The sequence below is a fragment of the Hermetia illucens genome, chromosome 2 (assembly GCF_905115235.1).
Source record: "Hermetia illucens chromosome 2, iHerIll2.2.curated.20191125, whole genome shotgun sequence".
Lineage (NCBI taxonomy): Eukaryota > Metazoa > Arthropoda > Insecta > Diptera > Stratiomyidae > Hermetia > Hermetia illucens.
Window position 1 is genome coordinate 6638740 of NC_051850.1, and position 23638 is coordinate 6662377.

Below are 23638 nucleotides of genomic sequence, written 5' to 3' on the forward strand. Positions count from 1 at the left end.
TTTTTCGGAAGTTGTTTAGGGAATTGAAAATTTAGGGAGAAAGATTCAAGATTCAGAGAAATCTGCCCAGGGTTACCAATCAGACTCATGTACACCGAAGATTCCGCTACCCTGTATTCGATTCCTTTGGACATTACTGCACTTGGTGATGCAACGTCCATACCCTCATTGCCAAGGTGCTTCACCTACTTCCGCAGTGTCTTCCCCTGTCGCCGGCTTGGAGTCTTTCCAGGTTCACGATTTCCGGGCCACCTGGCTCCATTTTCATATACCGGCGTTAAACCAGTAGTGTTGAAGGGGAAGATTCTGACAGGCGGGATGCAGTCTTAGTGGCGGAAGCTTCCTTCTGCGGAGCTTTCCTCTTCCACTTACAGGTAGATTTGGACTGTAGTACCGCTGACGGACCGGCCGTAGTGACATTTCTAGTTTTTGCCAAAGTGAAAGTTACCGTACTTTCTTTTCTGGTGACTGCGCCATAGCCACTAAATGCAAGCTTTCAACTGAGTGCGAAAGTATGCCTTCTACAGAATTTGGTGAGATCTCCAAAATTCGTCCCCCGGCCGCGACCTGATTACTCATGATCGCGGATGGATTCGAAGTCTGTGACTTCTTACTACTTGAAGAGCACAAATCCATAGCTTCCAGATTCATGTTTTTTTGGACACCCGTAGTCTGGTAGTAAACTACTACAGGGTTCCCCACCACAACCGAGGGACTGACATACTAAATGCATAGAGATTACAAGCTGCATGCAAATGCATCTGAATATTCAACTTGAAGATTTATCTTTGACCGATGACCAATATCGTGGGTAGCAACATCAAAATAGCGTCTGGGAATGCAGAGATCTCAGTCTATGGTTTTCCGCAGTATAACTAAATGAATGAACGATCAGATCGATTCAGGGGATTCCCTCTATTTGCAAGATACTGTCTATACTCCGAATGTGTAACCATTGGGTTAGATACAATGGTAAACCGCTGGGTGTATTAACAGATACGCGTTAATGTAAACTTCCATAATAATGGGTTTTTGATAGTTTTCACGCTGGTTTTTGTGGCTCGTTTTACTGCATAATTGGTGAACAATCTTTGCACCAGCTCTTCGCTAGCTTATCTTATAGAACATCTTGAAAGCTCCCAGGTCGCTGTGTCTTTTTCATTATTTCTACGTGCAAATATTTCTGGAGTTCTAAACAGAATTTATATTTAGCATTTATATTTGCAAATTCCAACCTGTTGACCCATCTTTTCAGTCTTGCGAAATTGTCCCCAAAGGCAGGGAAGCCGAACATGCGGATGGATTGCTCGGTAGAAGCGTATTCTATGCATTCTCTCAGAGCTGTATCTGTATCTACTGAAATTGGTTGTTTTCCGATGTCGAATTTCAACCGTTTGCGTTGATATTACTCATTGCTTACTGGACCAAATATTTTCACAAAGTAGAGTTCGGTGTTATCAGTGTTAATTTTAAATGGATTCTAATGCCCATTCAGCCAGTTTAAATTCTAATTGCGGTTACTGTAACTATCAGATATCGCAATCTATTCTCAATAAGATAAGATAATTCGAGCAATTCCACTGAAGACATTCAAGTCTGCTTTTTCTATCACTGAAAAAGTATCTTTCCCACCGGTGCCTTGGATAAGTAATAACGAATTTCGGGCCCCTAATCAATGGAGTCATGTCTCAATTTTAGATTGCGTACTTGGCAAGTGGAGAAACCAGTTGAATGGTGTAGATGTTCGGTGCATACCAGGTCCAAATGACGTAGCAGCACAACAGATATCGCGGGGTATGCCTCATTACTCATCAAATTGTGCAACGTAACCGCGCCGAAAGTGTTAAGAGGGAAAATTATTTAGCATTTTAGTAAGCGAAATTCACTGAAGCCGGTTGGATTGATGCATGTGTGTTCTGGTGCGTAGAATTCTCATGAAAAGTGCGATAATTTTCTAAATCAGAAAAAGATTGGAAGTGATCAGTTCTACTGGTTGAAGTGATCAGTGAAGGTTGAGTTGGGACTGTGAAATAATAACCTATTGTTATCAAAAACCAAGTTTACCGGTGAATTCAACGTGTATTCAGTGATATTTGTTAAGGTTTTATGTGAGGTAATACCTACTATAGTGGATCTAAGCATTGTTAACGCTCGGGAGGAAACTTACAACAGCTCAGGTGATTTATCTTTAACTCAATCAATTCGTGTTTGGGATATTTTTGGCAAAAAGTTTTTAGGAATTAAAACTCAATATCGGGTGTGGAGGGGGTGGGTCTATACACCCGGTTCTGAACAAAGAAACAAGTTGTTCCCGAAACATCGATAGGTGTCGAATAAAAAATTAACACTACCGATATAGACGATGTTGAATTTTAATTCCCCAAATAAATTTCTTATCTATGACTTTCTGGAATTCCAAAAGTATGCCTGTATCACTTTTATTGATCACTTGCCAAATATTCCATATAAGTGTAAAGAAGAGGAAGCGGCATCTTATGTAATTTATAACCCAGAATAGAGTTGACTTCCTTCGTAAAATATGCAGTTGAAAATCTATCAAACTTTCAATGGTGTCAAATGCAGCGACAATTTTGTTCAAAATAAAGTTATCAATTAATTGATTAGATTTGATCGCTTACTTATCACTTGTACTGGAAACTGGGACGGCTTTATTTATTTTGAAAGTTAGCTAAATTGTGATAATAGATACAAGTTGGGTTTATATTCTTAGATATCTTAATAAACAACATTTAAGCCGGCGTCTATAGACCTGTGTATCTGAATGATGATGATGAATGAAAAACAAGCTCCACTAACGCGGTCATCTGCACGGGAAGGCTTTTTGTTGTTGTTTAGCTTGGTATGTTATTCTTTTATATTTGGTTTGACATAATCTTGTCACTACTGTGCAGGAAGATTGCATTTCATTCCCATCCCATACATCAGCCGAAAGCGACAATAGATGGGTCGAAAAACACTATACACAAAAGATTCAACTCCTAACAAATACTTTGAAATTTTATAGAGATGAAAAAGTCTTGCACACAATCGACCACGACGGGAGTTGCGCGAACAAAATTCCGCCTATAAGGGCTGCTATTAATGCCGAGTATGTGATGCAGTGCATTCGTGTGCTCCCATGTAGTTCTGAGTACATGGCTGTTGTCATAACAACAGACATTGTACAGCTGTTTATGGTTTCCCACATCACAGCGGGAACTAAAGGGAGAGGTTCGTTAAAAATTCATTTCGAATTAATGATAATAGATTTTAATGGAATCACTGAGCGAATGATGGTGGATGCAAACACGCGCAACATTCTTGGCAACTGATCCATGTTTGCTTTCCTAGGAAGTCAGGGGGAAATAAGTAGATGCATCTAAGATCAATCTTTGGGATGCATCTGTTTCATCGTCAAACTAATACCACTTACCTACCTCGTCCCTACCTAAAAGGTGCGTAATGAGATTCCGTGCGGCTTTGCGGCTGAAGTTTCTCCTCCTGAGTATGGTCTTCTTGCATGGACCATTAAGTCCTAAGACTAACCAATAAAACGATTTTTTTTCGCAAATTTCAACTTTATTCAACAATTCTAGCGTTTTTTCGATGCCTTTCTTATAAAACACTGTGTTTTTGGCCTAAAAATAGGCCTCAGTGACGGCTATAACCTCCTTATCATCGACGCCGAATCCCTTTCCCTGGGACTTCCTTTTGAGACCTGCGAGCAAGTAGAAGTCAAATAGGCCCAAATCTGACCAAAATTGGGGGTCTGAAAGCAATTCAAATCGCAAATCATCCAATTTCCCTATCATTTTCAACAACTTGTGAATCGGCGCATTTTACTGGTGAAACAAGGGTTTTTTCTTTGCCATGTGAGGCCTTTTCTGCTCAATTGCATCAACCAATCGTTCCAATAATTCAATATAGTAGTCGTTGGTGATCGTCTGGCCCTTCAGAAGGATGAAAGTCTAAAAGCGAAAGTTGCTTGCTGACTGTTGTGCCTTCGGACGCTTTGGCCGGATTTCGCCCTTTCGTCTCCATTCGGCTGATGGTTGTTTTAACTCCGGAGTATAATGATGAATCCACGTTTGATCCATTGTTATGAATCGACGCAAAAAGTCCTTTCTATCCTGCGTAAGCAGTTGCTCTAAATCATCAATTCGCTGTTGCTTTTACTCCGACGTGCACCCACTTGGAAGAAAATTTTTTCATATCCAAACTGTCATGCTCAGCGCTCTTTGATATCTTCAGGATCTTGCGTATGTCTTTCAAACTCGCTCTACAATCAGACAACGATTTTATGAATTTCTGGATGATTTCTGGCGCAGCCATCTGCATGGGGTGACATGGACGCCCTGTGGCTCCGGTAAATGTTGATATGTTGTATGTGACCACGTTTAAAATTTGTATACCATCGGCCGATGGTTGCTTTCGAGGGGCACTTTTCTGGGTAACACTTCTTCAACCATTTTTCAGCTTGGACGGTATATTTTTCCCATTACTAAACCAAATGTCATGAAATTTTCACACGTATCTTCTAAAAATATGGAAGTATGGTAATCACAACCCGATGTTTATGTCAGTCTCCGGGCTTAATGACGCATCTGTTAAGTCCCACATTCAAAAAGGACGACAAGTTTAGTTTTTTAGTAAATTTATTAAGTGACCTTGGCCCACTTTGATGTTGTGAATAGTTGCTGACATTTCATCAGCATAACCCAGGTCCAATATGCCGAATAATGAGTGCGTTAGGTGCTGTCTTCTGTCCTCTATACTCTATCCTGTGCCCTCTGTCTTCTGTCTTCTGTCCTCTGTCCTCTGTCCTCTGTCCTCTGTCCTCTGTCCTCTGTCCTCTGTCCTCTGTCCTCTGTACTCTGTCCTCTGTCCTCTGTCCTCTGTCCTCTGTCCTCTGTCCTCTGTCCTCTGTCCTCTGTCCTCTGTCCTCTGTCCTCTGTCCTCTGTCCTCTGTCCTCTGTCCTCTGTCCTCTGTCCTCTGTCCTCTGTCCTCTGTCCTCTGTCCTCTGTCCTCTGTCCTCTGTCCTCTGTCCTCTGCCCTCTGCCCTCTGCCCTCTATCCTCTGTCTTCTGTCTTCTGTCTTCTGTCTTCTGTCTTCTGTCTTCTGTCTTCTGTCTTCTGTCTTCTGTCTTCTGTCTTCTGTCTTCTGTCTTCTGTCTTCTGTCTTCTGTCTTCTGTCTTCTGTCTTCTGTCTTTTGTCCTCTGACCTCTGATCTCTGTCCTCGGTCCTCTGTCATCTGTTCTCTGTCCTTTGTGCTCTGTACTCTGTCATCTGTCATCTGTTATCTGTCGTCTGTCCTCTGTAAGTCTCGATGACTCTTCCCAGCGCTTACTGGTAAGTTATCGTCTTTGATGACGACAATGGTGTCTATAGCAATATTGGATACTGTTTTACAGCCATAGCGGTGTTGCAGGTGATGAAGGTATTCCTTGGACCAGCTGTAGTGGTGTAGTGGCCGTGACTTTGCCACATTGACAACATTTCCTTTGTCTTGTCCAGGTACAATCTGATGGTAGAATGCATTTAATAATATGCAATATTCCTTCATTTTTTGCCGTCGTAACAGTCCTTAGCTTTCTTAATTTACTACTTTCAATTTACCCATTTCCATCTCTGCATTTCAGTTTCAACTTTCAACTTCAACATGAAACTTTTCAATTGAGTAATATTATTTATTTTATAAAAAAAGTAACTACTGGTCCCTCTTCCCTAACCAGAAGAATTTATTTATATTTGGACAATTCCAAATGTTGTTTTAATTTTCCAAATAGCGCAAGCCAATAGTGTCATAATGCACATTGACCTCATTTGTTTCTACTTTAATAATGTTGGAACGTTGCTATTGTTTTCGCAACGTAGCGTCCGAACATAGCCAAAGGGTCACCATGTTGTTGGGTCCATGCTCTAGCCGTTCTTTTGTTTCTGTTGTAGTAGTCACTGAGGCGGCATGAACTTCTAAATGCAAGGCCCTGTTTAGCAGAATCAGGATGAACGGGACCGGCTGATCGAAGAGACAGCTGATGAGCGGGGGATGGGATAGAGATCATTTTTGTTTGAGGAGGAGATTGGTTGGGAGGAGTTCTGTTTTCAAATTAATTGACAATTGTTGGCGTCAAGGTGTCCGGAGTTTCACGGCTCCACACACGTAGTCGAGATGTTATTTTCGTCTTGGTTTTTGAATTCCAGGTTTAGCACACCCGGTGCAGATCCACGTATCGGAAAGGACACGTGAATATGGTTTTTGGTATGGTTCCCTTTTGGTCGTCTCAGGCCACTAAGCATGGTCGCTTGACCATTTGCAAACCCATATTGTCATTACACAGCGTTGCCAGTAAGATCGTTTGGATCAGATGATAGTGGCGTTGTGAGTGCTGGGAAGGCTCGTGAATAACGCTGATCTGGCTAGCTACGATTATGATAAGGCAATCTAGGAGTCTGTCCAGCAAAATATCGGAGTGCATGTCTATGATACGATCTGCCAATTCCGCTGCTAATTTGCACACAGCTCCAAACGAGGTAAAGCGATCTATATAATTGGTGCTACATGATGCTTTGCGCACAATAGCCTTACGATCACTGTGTTGTCTTGTTCAACTGAACATATATAGGCCATGGCGCTGTGTGGTTCTGTGGAAGCCCCGGAAAAAATATGAAGCTGTTCTGTTTTTGGTAAACTCTGTGAATAGACATGACGTGGTATGACTATATTTTCCACAGCCTTCAATTTCCCATGAAATTTCATCCGTTTGGTATGTATTTCCATCGGCAGTGCAGCATTCGAATTCAGTTTTGGTTTCCACATGCCTTGCAGGAAAATTTTCCTTGTTGATACGATTGTGGCATCCAACCTAAGTGGGTCAAAGATGCGAAAGATATCCGAGCTAATGGTTCGTTTCGTGATTCTAATGGTCTCGGTTGAAGTTGTGTTGATTTTAAACTGATCAGTTCTTGGTCTCCAGGACAGCGGTAAAGGGTTGATCCAATTAGATTGTTGTGCCAACGATTATTATTATGGCGCCCTTGTGCCCCTTAAGCATGATGTTCAGCAGCACTACTGGCTCCTGTATCTTTTCTAAAGTGTGTCCATTACTATCGCAGAAACTTGCAGTTGCGTGGAAAGAGTTCGAAGAACTTCATAGGGAGTGAATTTGCACACAGCTGTTAGTCTTCGTCACTTCACACGGTCCCAACACCCAATGGTGAATTCAGACCTTGTGGTGATTACAGGCATCTAAATGCCCAGAGGATTTCAGACCGACATTTCATTCCACTCACCCAAGACTTTGCATACTCAATCGCAGATCGCCGTATATTCTCAACCTTGTACTTAGTCAAAAACCTGTAGCTTCCGAAGATATTCCTTTCCGACTATTCAAGTTCACTAAGATGATTTTTGGGCAGGGCAATGCGGCGGAAATTTTTCACAGATTCATCCTTCATCCACCTTCACTTTTGTTTCGTTTGCTTAGATTGTGTTCTGGTCACGTCCTCCTCTGAGTTCCACCATTTAGAGACTTCGAGAGCATTTTGTCTCCTTGAGGCCTCAATGTTGAGAAATGTTAACTCTTGTAACCGCAGGTAACATTCCTCGGTGACTAACGCCTGCAGGCATCTGACCCAGTTAAAGTGGAGTTAATTTTGAGTTTGCCGCATCCGAAAACAGTAGGATCTGACAAGGCTTTTGGGCCTGTTAAACTTTTGCTGTCGTTTTTTGCTCAAGACCGCATCTAATTGCCAGTCATGTCCTTATTGATTTGTCACAAGAGCCAACGATGGAATACACAATTCAATTCGGATCCAGCTTAAAAATAATGCGGGTCGCTCTCGGAATTCATTTAGTAAGGGTATTTCCTCTTCCTAGCCTTTGTCTAAAACTAGCAATAAATTTTGGTATGTTCCCAGCTTTTAAATGTTTCTAAAAAGTTTCCTGACGATTTTGTCCGTCAGAATAGAAGTAACGCTTCCAAAAGGAGCTACATATATTGTAGTTTTCCAATATTTTAATCCAAAAACCTCATGGTTTTTGATCGACATAATACATATATAATGACCGAAAACCGTGGGTTTAAAATGAGCTTGGATTGCGCTAAGTTCATGGACCGCTCTTTTTGGTGAATACCAGGTTTTTATCCTCCACCTTATCCTTTCTTATCCTTAACCACCGTTCCCGGCACCAAGATCTCGTTTTCTTTTTTTCGTGGAGTCAAGGCTACTTTCTTTAGGAGCATTCGATTTTTGTGAGCTGACCTCCATCCCTCGGTTTTGTGTTCATCTTGTAGCATGAACATAAGGGGGGTTTCCCGCAAAATTTCTGAAATATGCTAAGATCTATTATTAAAGTTATTTATGCAGATTTAGGAACGGGATATATTTTGAGGCCTAAATTACGTTTAGATACTCCACTGCGATCTTTTTCAGATTTTTCGGTTGGTTAGGTTCTGCGAACGAGACCTGTTACACTTTTTGAGGGTCATATTTTGACCCCTGGCTCCTCTACTTTTCAGCAGAGATCAAATAAATAGACCAGTTTCGAAAAGTATTAATTGAGCCCTTTCATTTGATACCCCACACGGCCACATTCTGTGAAAAAACACTTTGCACCCTCCATTCACATGCATGAGGAGCCCCCCTTATAAGGTTTTCTTTCACACAAAACCTTAAAAATTGAAATGGTTCCCCTGTTTGTCGAAAATTCGGGAATATTTATTGCATGTTAATGTTATGTTCTCCCCACTTGACCAAGCCTTCGCGTGTATAACCTCAATTGATCAATCTTCATTTTGATTACAACGATTCACTGCGACTATCTTTATATTTACGTACACGTGTCAGCTCTCATCGAGAAATTCTTTCAATTTCCGTTAATTACAAAACACTAGGTTCTCGTCGTTATCTCAAATCAATATTTAGAAATAATGAGTTTACAGAAAATACCATAAATCGTCTTAAGTGATAAACACCACCCAATCTTTATAGTTATCTGAATTAGTTTCATTCAAGCATATCAACTTGGATTTTTTATCTTATCTGAGTAACACCTTGGATGATGAGAAATTCATTTGCTGTGGTGCGGAATTAAGAGTTTTATAATGGGAAATATAGGAAACATTTTTGGCTATTCCCCCTTAGCAGCTTCGTAATTAGTTAAAATGAATTTAAGGAATTTATGGCAAAATTAGGTCCCTCTGTTAACCTTCTGTTATTCAACAGTCAGTTTGACGAGAATTTCCGGTTCTCTAAAGTACTCGGTTTATCTTTTATTTACCTGAATATAAAATAAAACATTGGTATCTATCTATCTAATTTTTTATGTAATCTGCAATGGCTTGTATATGATAACCAAAGACCATTCGAGTTGACCAAAGGTTACCTGAGGGCAGAACCATTCTAAAACCCTAAAGAAATGGCGAAATTGATCATGAAGGTCCGCCCGAAAATTCTGCAATTCCATTAAAAAGGGTCCTTACCCTCTTTCTGCTAGCTAGACTTGAAAACTTGAGAGGGGGGGTGGAGGTCCTTCTGGATACTTTAGTCCTTTTCATGTCATTATCAAAATTTCACTTGCCCTTTAGTCGGTTACAAGGGATCGCACCGGAGCCCTAAAGACAATAAAGATATCGCGCGACATTAGGCGAACCCGAAGCTGGAACTGGAATTAGCAAAAAAACCGCTCGACGCGCTGAACCGATGAAAAGCTCTCTATCTCTATAGTCCTGTCCTCTCCATATAGAAGGCCAAAATATGTCACCAGATATTCTGTCAGAATCGTAAAGTTCTTTCTGTCACTCACATTTGCTTTCGAACGCTTTTTGTACCCAAGTTGATATACACTTACGTACGGCCTATTTTTTCTGCACTGACAATCGTCAGTCTTTTCTTAGAATTTTCGACCTTCGTCGGCCACTGGCACCCAGCCGTCAGCACCATCGCCGCTGAACCAGCAACAACACGGAGTTCCTCGATGTTTATGAAACTGTCACGGAATCAGCCATTTTTTGCCTCCCTCCGGCAGCTCCAGTTCAACCAACAACAGCTTCTGCAACTTCAGGAGCAGTTCAGGCTAGCCCCGAAGGTCAGGCTGGTCAGTCAGGGCAGGTTACCAGTTTTCTGGCCCTGGAGCCCTGAACTTTGGGTTTATCAAGTCAAGTCGTAAGTGACTTCACCAAGTACAACCCGTCACTTAACTTCAACCCCATCACGAAGGGCTCCGACATCTTCCGCCCTCTGCCGTAATTCAACAAATATGGGACTCTGAAATTAGCCATCCTCGCTCAGCTCATGGGTGTTGAGCGTAGAGTAAGACGACCATAGCCGCTGTTGTGATTAGAGAGTAGCACTCGCCGGGAACGCGAGCTAGCGACAGTGTCCTGCAGTCACTTGGCTGGATTTGTTGCCAGCGTACATATCCGACATGCTTGGTCTTATCAAGAACCGGACGCTAGAAGAGCTCGCTGCTCTGGTCGATAAGCACACGAGATGTATCCGAGACCCTTTATAATTTCTCCTATCTAGGGTGGAAAATTACAACCGATAACAGCTACGATGATGAAATGCGCGCACGGTTGTTGGCAGCCAACCGAGCCTTTTTCAGCTTACAAAAACTGTTCCGCTCGAAACGTCTCACCATAGGATCAAAGCTCTTAATATATAAGACAATGATCTTGTCAGTCCTCATGTATTCCTGGGAGACCTGAGTCCTTAGCAAGAAAAATTGCGAACTCTTGGCCGCGTACGAGGGATGAATCCTCTGAAGAATTTTTGACCGCGTTCGAAAGAAGAATTCTCCGAAGAATTTTAGCCTATATAACGACGAAATCTATGAGCGATACCATGACCGTCAGGTTGTGGATAAAATCCGGCTCAATAGGTTACGGTGGGCGGATCAGTTCATCCTTATGTATGAAAGTCTATAAGGGTAATAACTATAGCAGAAAAGGAAGACGAGGCAGACCCTGCCTCAGATGGAGCGATGACGTAGGTCAGGACGCTAGACAGCTTTTAAGGATATCGAATTAGTGGACCTCGGCGCAAAGCCGATATGTCTGGAATTCCTTCCTAAGGCAGGCCTAGACCGGATACCGGTTGTTGCGCCGTCGATAATGATGATGTATCCGAGTGTCTATGGGATTTCCCTACCATTCTCAAGGTTAACGACATCGTGTTCTGGCCGATACATCCGATCTGAAAGTAGCGAAGTTCGTCGCTTTGCGTCTTGCCATTGTTCAGCTGACAATTTTCATCAGAGAGACATTTTCATAGATCCTCATCAACACTGACTCCCAGCGTTCTAAAGCGCCGTCCAAGGCGTGGTCGACTGCTACAACAAACTCGGTTCTACAAACGGGTCACTGCTGTTATTACCAAATACGGTTTTTGGGGCTGCGTTACAGACAGCCTTGCAGTTTCACGGCTCAGCCTACCTCCATTGGACGACAGGAAAACTGAGGCCTCTAGGGTGGTATTTGGCGGTCGTTACTCCTTGGGAAAATGCCTCTATATGACCGGCCACAGCACTAAGATTCGCTTCCTGCTAAACTATAGTTTCGCCCTCTCCATAATTCACTACTCAGCACATTTGATTTTGGATGTCGAGCTGCGTCGTCTTCTTCAGCCTATACTGCCACTTTGGGAATTGACGTACTCAATCATCATCGACTTCTGCACACGCCGCTCGAACTTCATAATGCAGACCAAACGATGTAACACATTCTCAATTATTTGCTCAGGAAGCTGCTGATCGTCCAGGTCTAAAAGGACGACATTTTTTTGCTCTCTAGAAATTATGAGCATCATCTACATCACCTTCAGCTCATCGAAGTCCTCCATGGACAACAGCTCCAGTGCAAATGGGGTCAATTGCAAGTTTCTCTACGAGAAGTAGTGTTCGCCAGTCGTTACGTGAGCGTGAGATTTTTTCGACAACCAGTGTCAAAAACCTTCATCGAATGAGACAGGTTAAACTTTTAACTCTCAGCAAGGATTGGTATTCCCGGGCTACTTCCACAAAAAGTCAACCTTAGGTGAACCATTACAATGATGTATGGAAGGCGGTGTTCAGTAGCTTCTTTACCGACGTACAAATTGTTACTGATAATCAGCAAGAACTCAATGGTTCTCAGCTTTGCGTAGTTGGATATAATCCTAGGCAACAAGGATAATATGAGTAGCTAGAACTGAAATTGAGCCGTCATTTTATTGTCCCATAAATCTTTTTGATACAAAAGGGTGAATCCGGTTATAACCACTCTGAGTTGTTAATGGTTCGGAAACAGTTTAGTTTCGACAAGCGACCTCAAAATTGAAACCATACAATTTTTTATCGATTTGGTAACTCCCCTCGAGCGTGAAATAGCCAAAATTAAAGAGATAATAGAGGGACCTGCGTAATTTTCGTTGGTGTAGGGAATCTATTTTCGATTGCTGAACAATTTCAAGGAAACCAGCAAGACAACAAAGCATATTCTTTCCGCGTCATCGAAATATTTAACTTTGAACCCAATTCTTTAAGACGGAAAAGAGGATAGGAACGGAGAAGCGGGAAATCCTCTATCTTAAACCCCCCGCAGATGGTGCCTTAAATGGGGAGTACTTTGACATCATCATACTCATGTTTGACTTGCCAGAGGGAAGGATAAGAGACGGTATGCAGGGAAAAGATGCAGGTCCCCCCTTTTTAACAGCATAGAAGAATTGAAAAAGATTTTAACGCCTCCAAAAAGAGGGTACTTTCGTACGGTTCCAGATGGGTGGGTGGAAGGGAGAGGTGGTTGCTCCGCTCTGTTCCCTTGTATAATAAATCGCGATGATGATTGTCCTACCAATAAGTTTATTAACGATATGAAAGTGGCCTTTTTCAAGAGCTGAACACCAAAGGTTTTAGCGACGGTAAAAGAGCAGGATCCTTTCCCTTCTCCCATATACCCTCTGCCTCCTGACTCAAAGATGAGCTTTTTTGAGCAAATCACAGCAGCAGCGAACAAGGCTGCAGTTGGAGTTTCGGTGTTAAGTAGGTTAATGGCAAACATTGGGGGTCCTACGTCTAGCAGGCGATGTCTCCTGATGATTTCAACGCAGTCTGTCCTGATCCACGGCGCAGAGGTATGGGCCGACGCCCTTGGCAAGGATGTCGTAAACGTCCCGCGCAAGTACAGAGACTTACCTGCACAAGATTGGAAAAGCGAGATCTCCGGATTGTGTGTTTTGCAATGGAGTTGTGGACGACGCAGCAACTCTATTTAAACACAGGGGATCTCTCCCCAGGCAACATTGCCGAACAGATGCTGAGGAGTGCTGACAGGTGGAGTCGTGTTGCCCATTATGTTCGGGTCCTTCTCGTTACTAAGAAGATAGAGCTCGACCGACGGAGGAGCCGGATGGCAGAGTGTTCCTTGAACTGACACTTCCCTTCCTCGTGTCCCCTTCCGTTGGTGAAAGGAATTCCCTGATTTGAAGGCTCCGCAAGGCTGGAGATTTCGGGGACTAGCCCGAAGTAATGTGATAAACGGTTCCAGGCTAGCTAGGTTAAGATGCAAATTATTATTTTTCAATCCTCCTAATATGCATACAAAGAGTGACAGTGCATGGGATTTCCCCTTAAAGTGTATCTACTTTCAATTTCAGATAGAAATGGGTCAATCACTACGAGAGAGGCCATTGTCTGCATAGTCCAAAATGATTCAACAATCCCAATACGAGTCATCTTGGATAAATATTTGGAATCTCATTACCAGCGCTTCATAAATTATAGTGACCTACAAACAAACCACGTAGCCTGCCAATTAGCTCCTAGACTTTCCGCTGTATTAATTCGGATCTATCTAAAAAGCATGTTCAGATCGTAATTAAATTGATGTTAATTGGTCCAGTCTTGGTTCCATTCGCCACTAGACATATAGTCTGCAGACATCTGCAGATACTCTGACTTTCAATGTGCTGGGATTCCCAAAAATGGACACATTTTAAATGATAGTCATCCATGAAGGGAGTTTTAGGGAAAATATTTCATATCTGATGATTAACCCAGACACAGCTCAACTATGCATCATCGGGTGATATAATCTACAGCAAAGCAAGTCAGTGCTATTTTAAAAAAAAACTCCAGCTACCGCAGAAATGGGGCTTAGAAAAGTATGCGTAAGAGTCATGGTATTTTTTGGCCTCCACGCCTTTTTCAATTTGTTTATCTAGTTATCTTGTTGAATTTTGGTTGTAAAATTCTTGCACGTTATTATATTTACTTGATAAACCTAGAATTTCGTAATAATAAAGATATGGCTTAAAAAGAATCATGACTGATTGAAGTAGAGCCACAAATACCTTGTATAACACCCCTTCTAAGTATAAAGTCTATCATGTTGTAGCTTCCTAATGGGATTTTTCATGAATTTATGAAGCATCTAACCTTCTTTCCCTTAAATAGTGACCGTTTCAATGTATCGTAGTTTCTGGTTCATTTTGTGAAGATACTTCCAAGAGATCAGGAAATATGTTCCAATAATAAGCTCAAACAGGATGTATGCTTCAGCCCGAGGACTACAACCAGTTATTGTGGATCAGGTTGAGTGGAGAAAGTCTATATCTACCCTTCCGACATACAGTGTTTCTAAAATCTTAACTGCTCTAGACATAAGAGCACTTTCGAGCCCAATTGATTCCCAATGCTAATGAAAACTTAATTCCGCTTATAGCACTTTGTGAGAGAATAATTGCGAATATCACTCGTGGCTAGGGTCCTTCCGACTTGAGTCCAGTTGGTCAAATTGTATATCACTGTCGTACTATCAATTGATTCTACATCCACATATTTCGAGTCAGTTTAAATGGTTGGATCGCTTCACGGAAATCAGACGACCAATTTGAAAATTTTTCAGGCCATCAACTACCCGGAGCCGTGCTTCCAGTTATATGGATAGTAAAAGAATAGTTCGCTTGGAGATCTACCACTTTTAGGTGCCAACAGAAACTTCATAATGCTGAAAAGGACTCCTCTGCAATGTATGCTTTGTATAACTTAAACGTGTAAGGTCTTACCTTTAACGGAGGCTTGGAAGCCTCATTAGGTTTGCCTTCCTGGCCAGAAACTTTGTTTCTCCATAACACACTGCAAATATCTTGAGGTTTTTATCTGGTTACTATTAGCAGGGATTATAGGCCCCGATGATTTCTGAGCTATTCCGAGAGCGGAATTCAAAATTTCTTCCTGAACAACGTCACCAAATGGATCGTCACCTGTAGTGGGCTATTCCTAAATAGCATATATATGTATTAACATTATTTGAACATTTTGTAAAGTTCGGATTTCATTAACCAACGACAAATTATCTGGATCGACGTCCGTTTCGACATTATCTTCCCCAAGTTTTTTTTTTTTCAATATCAAACCGAGATTTCCTCCATTATTTGAATAAATCGGTGGCCTCAATCTCATGTCAAGCGCATGCTACCACTTAAATTATACCTTTGACATTTAGGGATTTGATTACTTCCGTTTGTCCAAGTCCATTTTCTTTTGTTTTTAGTAACACATTCTACAGCCTATGTCAATATTTTCTTGTCAAACACTCTGTAACACCTTGATCCATAGGCTGAATTAAGGACATTACATTAGCCCTTTGTGTTGCTTCATTCGCAATAATTAAACGATCAGACACCGTATTAATAACAGAATCCTCAAGCTACCTTCTTCCTTTTCAAAAATGGAACGAAAATTCACTTGTCAAGATTGGTTCAAACATTGAACTCGATGATAAATGACCAAAAGGCTGTTGATAGAACCAAATGGCGAAACCGATCACTACGACCCGACCCCGCTTATGAACGGGACAAAGGCTGAAGAAAAAGAAGAAGAAGAAGAAGAAGAAGGAAGACTTTTGCAAGAAGTTACAGAGCTTTCGCACAGAGTCCTTATTTTTTATCTAGCTAAGTTTCAAGCGAGTAGGTCAAGGTATTTTGCGCTTTTTGTTATTAGATATTTATTAGACTACAGACCCCTTAGATCCTTCCTTGACATCTTTAGGCCATAAAAAAGGAAAATGTGACTTATGAATATCTGACCACATTGTACGCCATTTGTAAGTGCCCAATGTGGGGTACAATATTGGTTTCAAAGCCAAACACTCGTAAGGGCAACTTCCATTCTTATGGTCGAAGGATATCAATGAAGAGGGGCAACCCCAAGGGCCGCTCCTCCTGAAAATATGAGGCAGGAAAAAAATCGACTAAAAATGTGATCCGTCATAGCTCCTTCCTCTCGATAGCGCCTCTCGATAGCGCTTTTCGGTTTCTCGCTTATGCTGCGTGGTCCATGCATCGGCTAAAGAGCACATGATATTTAAGTCGATGGCGCGTGAAGGGCTGTAGCATTCAAATCGATTTTCCAACATTCCAGAACCGGGCTAGCACAGAATCGTTCACGCACATGTCGATGGGACACTTCAGTAGAGTTTTATTATTTGTAGGCAGACTGTGGTGGCATATTGGAGGCGCGAATCCCGAACGCCATAGAGGATGCGCCTCTGCCGATGCATTAGAAAAGGGAACCGTATAGTGGAGACCCTGGCTGTTGAACGAACAAAGGGCAACAATTCAACTAGCGGAATCAATCACTAAGAAAACGAAACTTGGTCGTGAACAAAGGGTTCTCGTGTTACCTGGTTCTCTTTTACCGCCAAGTAACATCCTTAAGTAAATGGTCAGAGAGATTGCAGCTGTGGTGGTGAACTCCTCTCCTATCCGCACCTATGGCTTTAGGTATGTGTACGTATTTTTGGACCGCGCCCAACGTTTTCGTGGTAATTGGCTCTGGCGGACATCAGCACTCCCATTTTAGACGCAGACTTCCTGTTTCACCTGCAGAACATGGCCTTGATAGACCCCGCAACCTCTTTACGGACGTCAGGGAAATTTCCACCTGTAAAGACGACACTCTTTCAATTATTTTCGAGGACATTGCCGACCACCACATTCGCACATTCCTCAGAAAATACCGCAACATTACTACGGTTTCCAAATTTTCTCAAAGGTGCGTCCACTGTCACTCCAGAAGATAGCTGATGCGAAGAAAGAGTTTAACAATTTGATGAAACGCCTCTCAAAGGTGTTGGTCCTCTCCACTTCATTTGGTCCCTAAGCAGTCGCTTACGAATTTCCGTATTTTTACAACCTTGGATCTAGCCAAGGCGTATTACCAGATCCCTGTCGCTCCTGAAGACATTCCGAAAACGGCTATCTGCACACCTTTTGAAATCTTCGGATTCACCAGGATGACTTTCGGCTTGTGACACGCTGCACAGATTTCCCAAAAGTTCATTCACTCTATCCTTTGACGGTTTTGGTCGCTTTCATTTCTGAATCTGAGCACTCATCACTGAATACGGTTAGTTACTGCAAAATACTTCTGGCTGTCCATGAACAAGAACGTAAACTCTTGGGCCAGACAGTGCATCGCGTGCAAGATGTGCAAGGTCAACAAGCATGTAAGAAAGGAAGTAGGTGTATACCCTAGGTCGACTAAGCGCTTCCACAATATCCATCTCGACATCATCCGCCCTTTGCGAGACTCGCACGGATACAAGTATTGCCTCACAATCATCGACAGGCTCACGCGATGACCTGAAGCTATACCTTTGAGTAACTGTCTGTCGAAAATGGATCCCGCGCTTTGGTGTACCAGCCGTAATCATAACGGACCAGGGAATGCAGTTCGACAGCCTCTTGATTTTTCTTCAGATTCAGATTTGGGTAGTTTCTGAGAATGGGTCCGTTAAAGAAATGATCACTTTCGACTTCTCGAACTCCCCACCTTTCCAGCAAATGTCAAAACTAAGACCGGCTTCGAAAAGTATAATCGAGACCTTTCATTTGATACCCCATATGCATGCACGGCGATCCCCTCTTACATTCGATATAACAGGATGTATGTCACTGTATGCGTGAGCGATCACAATTCCCACTTTTCCGTCAAATTTGGTGTCAATCGCTATAACCGTTTCCAAGAAAAATACGTGTGACAGACATACAGACAGACAGTAAACCGATTTTAATAAGGTTTTGTTTTTCACAAAACCTACAAATGCCATCCAACGTGGGACACAACATTCATTAGGTTAAAAACTAAACGCTCGTGAGAGGCATCCTCCATTCTTGGCTTGGGGATACCAAGGAAAAATGGAAACCCAAAAGACCCACCTCTTCAGGTCTCGAATTTTGTTTTCCTCTATTTTACCTTTGCGTCTGCTTCATTTCACTTCACATGCCGTTTACTGTTTTGGGTTCCACTGTGGTACCAAGCATCAGCTAAGAGACACGTAAAATTTTAGTTAATGATACGTGAGAAGCTGATGTGTCCAAAAGGACGTTCCCATATTCCTGAGCTTAGCTAGCACAGAGGCGTGCAGGAACATGTCGGTGAAGCTCCAGTATTTACGAGCAGACCTTCATGGCCAAAATTGCCATCTTGTTAGGTTTCGGGGATAGCTCTGCCCTTTTTTGGAAGAGAATTTCGAAAGCAGATGAGAAAGTCAATATATAACCGTTCGGATGCAGGAGACTAAAATTCCCAGTTTTAGTCTCAACGACTGAATAGATTAGTAATTAACCCAAAAACATATCTACTACATTCAGGGCACCTCTCCATGTATTACTGAAAATGGAGCCACACATTGTTAATACCAGTTAATACCAGTATTTCTGCATAATTTCTGATAATTTCTCCTATCTAGGGTCGAAAATTACAACCGATAACAGCTACGATGATGAAATCCGCGCACGGTTGTTATCAGTCAACAGAGCCTATTTCAGCTTACAAAAACCTGTTCCGCTCGAAACGTCTCACCATAGGGTCAAAGCTCTTACTGTACAAGACCATGATCTTGCCAGTCCTCATGTATTCCTCGGAAACTTGGGTTCTTAGCAAGAAAAATTGCGAACTCTTGGCCGCGTTCGAGGGATGAATCCTCTGAAGAATTGGCCCCCTACATGAGGATGGACAATTCCGTAGCCTACATAACGACGAAATCTATGAGCGATACCATGACCGTCAGGTTGTGGATAAAATCCGGCTCAATAAGTTACGACGGGCGGGTCACTTAATCCATATTTATAAGGATGACCCCACCCGAAAAGTCTATAAGGGCAATATCTATGGTAGAAAAAGAAGACGAGGCGGATCCTGCCTGAGATGGAGCGATGGCGTAGGGCAGGAGGCCAGGTAGCTGTTAAGTATATCCAATTGGTTGACCTCGGCGCAAAACCGGGATGTCTGGAGTTCCTTATTAAGACAGACCTAGACCGGAGACCAGTAGTTGCACCGTTGATGATGATGAAACAGGGAAAATCTACGACGGATCATATTCGTAATCAATTTTTTCTCTGCCTTGTATCTACAGGTGGGATGTCTTTTCGCGTTCCTAATTTTCCTCGGAATCTTCGGGCGAAAAAAAAGGGTTGCCCCTGGCTTTGAACCTTACAAATGGCACCTAACGTGGGGCACAACATTTACTAGGTTCAAAGTCAAACGTTCGAGAGGGGCATCGTCCATTCTTGGTCTGAAGATGCCGGGGAAAAGTATGAACCTAGAAAACCAGCCCTCCTGAAGATCTTAATTTGTGTTTCATACCTTGAATGCATCCGGCACTTGTTCTGATAACCCTGATCATTTCTTGACCCCTAAGAATCAACCTAGATATGAACCTGTTTTACCCGATTAATGTTTTGATCAATGATAAAACTTTTTTTTAAAATACCTGGAAAAAGATTCATTCACCATTTACCATTAATACAATAGGAAAAATTAATTATAGACCTCTCTCTGCCTGGAAGTATGTAAATCCTATAATTGCGTTAATGGCTCAAATAATCTACAATTATCGTCAGCTGATATTCATTCATTGTTTGAAACGATAACGACCCGCAAATATAAACGTAACTTAATAATTCGTTATTCCATGCAGCGTTATCGAAAACTTGTTTCTTCCCCTTGACACACCCCCCCAAGTTTTTCATTAATATATAAAAATCGTCTCCACGCCCTGGATCGTAACTAAGATAAAATGAATGCTACATGGGCGCCACGATCTCAAAACAAAAAAAAAATAAATAAATATCAAAACGTGTTAATATGAACAATAAGTAAAAAGATACCGGTTTTATCACTATAAAAAAATAATGATGACTTTTTTATTAAATTTTCAGGAATAGTGTTGCATCAACAGCCAGCCACGTATAACCTTAGCCGTTTCAATGACATGTCGCTAGTTAGTTTATGAAATTGTTATTTATTTTCGTTGCCGCAAAAGATAAATACAAGAATGCCCAGTAAATATCTTTTGATATTTATCTTAAGCACTGCATTGCGGTGTGCAATATCTCAAAATGGTGATACCAGTAGTCCCGCTCTTCAGTTTACAGATCCTGGAAAGGATCCTGGAGAAAGTATAGCAAACTCCACTGTCAACATCACTTCACCTAGTGCAACCTCAGAGATATCTACCCTCTCGCCAACTTCAACAGCAAACTCATCATCAACGGAGGCTTCCGTAAATTCAACGGACCCCAATCCTCTCAGAGAAGCCGCTTCCAACTCAAATGCACTAAAACCAGAAGGTGACTCATCCGCACCTACCTCAACACTATCAACGGTTGCCAGTTCACCTGTTACTCGATCAATACCAGATGAACCAGTGAAGTCAAGTCGACCACCCTACAGACATCCTGAGACATGTGCGGAACGTGCTCTGCAACCTATCCAGCCAGAACAGGATGAACTCTCCATGATACGAAAATGTTGTGCAATCGGGGAAAGTTTTGCAAATGAAAATTTCACAGATCGTCCTAATGAATGTGTGGACAATGATGCTCCATTCCTGCTTGAGCCAATCGCAGTAACAATGTACAATGGTTGTATAGAGGATAATGAGACCCGTGTTGAGATGGATATTAGCGTTGGAAACTTTTGCAATCGGTGAGTCATTATTTTATTTTTTTTCAATTAATTTAATTAACAAATTTACTTGGAATGGAATCATGTATGACATACCACAGTCACAGACCTAGTAGCAAGCTTTAGGTACGCTAACTGTGACGCTACAATCCTAAAGCCCCATCCTCCACACCAATTCCTTCCAAGAAAATAATACCTGAAGGGCTTCGCCAAGAACCCAGGAACTTTCAACTCACCCTCTCTAATCCTGTTTCAGTTGACAGAGTTTAATCCGCTTTTGACATCTACCAAAAACCCGCCACTGTGCTTTCCCAGAACTTGCTGTGGATCTTGGGTTACTGTTGCAATCAGGCCTGTTAGACTAACAGTTGAGTGGACTTACCAAAATTCCTACTGTCAGTTTGGCAGACCATTACTGTTTTGAACAATGGTCCATGGTTTTCCCAATTAGATTCAGTAAAAAGGTTGATATAATGCTGGGTTTCATGATGGTTAATTCTATTAACTTGAAGACTAGTTGTCCCTGCTGTTTCTCTTCAGCGATTTCGAAAGACCTGTGTTCATTAATCTGGCTTGCTGCATGTATTCCACTAATTCTTTCTCTAAGGAAAACTGTCATTACTTCTGTGCGTCAACTACACCTACGGAGCATCGCTCGCGGTCACCTGAAATTCGCTGGACTTCCTGGGCGCCTACACTCCTCCTCTGTTATTCCAAGCTAGGTGCCCTTTGTCCTGAGGCATCTTGGATACCATCCTTGAAGTCACACCTCATGGGATTATCAGCCAGTTCTTCTGTAAATCCACATGTGACTTTCTTCAGGTTACCTTCTAATCGCCTATATACATTCTCTCGATCACCTTTCTCTCAGTTATTGTGCACAAATGTTGGCGCTCCAAATCGACAATTCATATTTGATCTTTATCCAGATCATTTGACAGATTCTGTTTTACGTCAAACAAAGGCGGCTCCTTGCTTGCCTGTCTTTCGTTACTGGCCGTGAAAATCTTCAAAAGGCATTGCCCCTGTTTACTCCCTTTACTCTCACTATCTTTCCCGAACAACCGGAAATTACACTCCACTAGAAGCACCAAAATTACACTTTCCTTGTCTTTTTTATTCTCCAAGCTCCTTCATCTTCTTGACTCTCTACTGAATGTATTGACAGTGACCCAGTTTTCTTGACACAGCATTTCGCCAATTATATTCTTCAGTTTCGCTACCATTAACACAGTAGTTTCTCCCCGTGAATCATTATCGTCACCAAGAGCGCAACAACAACCGGCATCCGGTCTAGGTCTGCCTCATTAAGGAACTCCAGACATCCCGGTTTTGCGCCGAGGTCCACCAATTCGTCTGGGGCCCTGACCTACGCCATCGCTCCATCTCAGGGAGGATCTGTCTCGTCTTCTTTTTCTACCATAGATATTGCCCTTATAGACTTTCCGGGGTGAATCATCCTCACTCATACGGATTAGGTAATCCGCCCACCGCAACCTGTTGAACCGGATTTTATCTGCAACCAGACGGTCGTGGTATCGCTCATAGATTTCGTCGTTATGTAGGCCACCCTCATATAGGGGGCCAACAGTTCTTCAAAGGATTCTTCTTTCGAACCCGGCTAAGAGTTCGCAATTCTTTTTGCAAAGAACCCAGGCCTCCGAGGAAGACATAAGGACTGGCAAGATCATAGCCTTGTACCGTAAGAGCTTTGACTCTATGATGAGACGTTTCGAACGAAACAGTTTTTGTAGCTGAAATAGGTTCTGTTGGTAGCCAAAAAGCGTGTGCAGATTTCTGCGTCGCCCTGGGATCTATACTACCCTTTGACCGTCATGTGCATATCATCGGAAATAGTCCTAAAGGCACTCTAAACCGGACTCACTCAGGCATTGCATGTAGTATGTAATGAACGAGGGCCGGCTGATAGGTTCGCGGCCTAAGGTACTTAATTAAAACTAAAAAACTATTCCCTAGACTTCTCTTTCGTATGGTGTTCTACGGCCGCCTTCACTTCGCTATCATTGGAAAATTTTCATCCTTGTAGTTCCTTCCTTAAATTGGGAAAAAGTCGCTGGGAGGCAGGTCCGGACTGTATGGTCAAGTTCTGTGAATCCTGGAGCTTTTAGGGCAGCCCTCGCAATCTGAGCGGTGTGAGCGGGCAGGTTGTCTTGCAGAAACACGCCTATTCCGTACGACTGCCTCAAGTGCCCAACCCAGTAAATTAGCGTCGTATTTCCCATACACCCTAGTCCCTTTAGGCAAGTAATCAATTAGTAAAATTTCTCCACTGTCCCAGAAAATGGTAGCAATAATCTTCGACGTCGACTTGTCCGCTTTGAATTTCTTTGTTGGCCTTTCTCTCTTTTTAAGGTTTTGTGTAAAACAAAACCGCTCTTTTCTCCTCTCCTCTGCCTTTCGCAGTTTGCTTTGATTAGATGCGACGCATCCCAATTCTCTTGATGTGTCCCCATTTTCGGAACCAGATTTTCTGGTCCCAGCACGTCTCCTAGAGTCACCTCTATATTCCTCCTTTCTTCCACAAATTTCGGACAGTGGAAGAATACATGCTCTGGGTCCTCTGAGACTCCATCGCAATTTGTACAGTCGGGTGAGGTCTCCAATTTAAACTGGCGCAGGTATTGGCGATATCCTCCGTGCTCCCTGAGAAACTGGGTGAGATT

General features: G+C 42.4%; 1 protein-coding gene across 2 annotated transcripts in view; it reads left to right on the forward strand.

Annotated features, from left to right (window-relative positions):
• Positions 1–1618: 1618 nt before the first annotated feature.
• Positions 1619–23638, forward strand: part of LOC119650360 (probable G-protein coupled receptor Mth-like 14) — a 30632-nt gene continuing 8612 nt past the window's right edge. For both annotated transcript variants that reach the window (XM_038053047.1, XM_038053048.1), the window contains exons 1-2: positions 1619–2177; positions 20207–20975. In XM_038053047.1, coding sequence (XP_037908975.1) covers positions 20323–20975 — 653 coding nt within the window. In that variant the 5' untranslated portion in view covers positions 1619–2177; positions 20207–20322. The remainder of the gene's footprint in view (positions 2178–20206; positions 20976–23638) is intronic.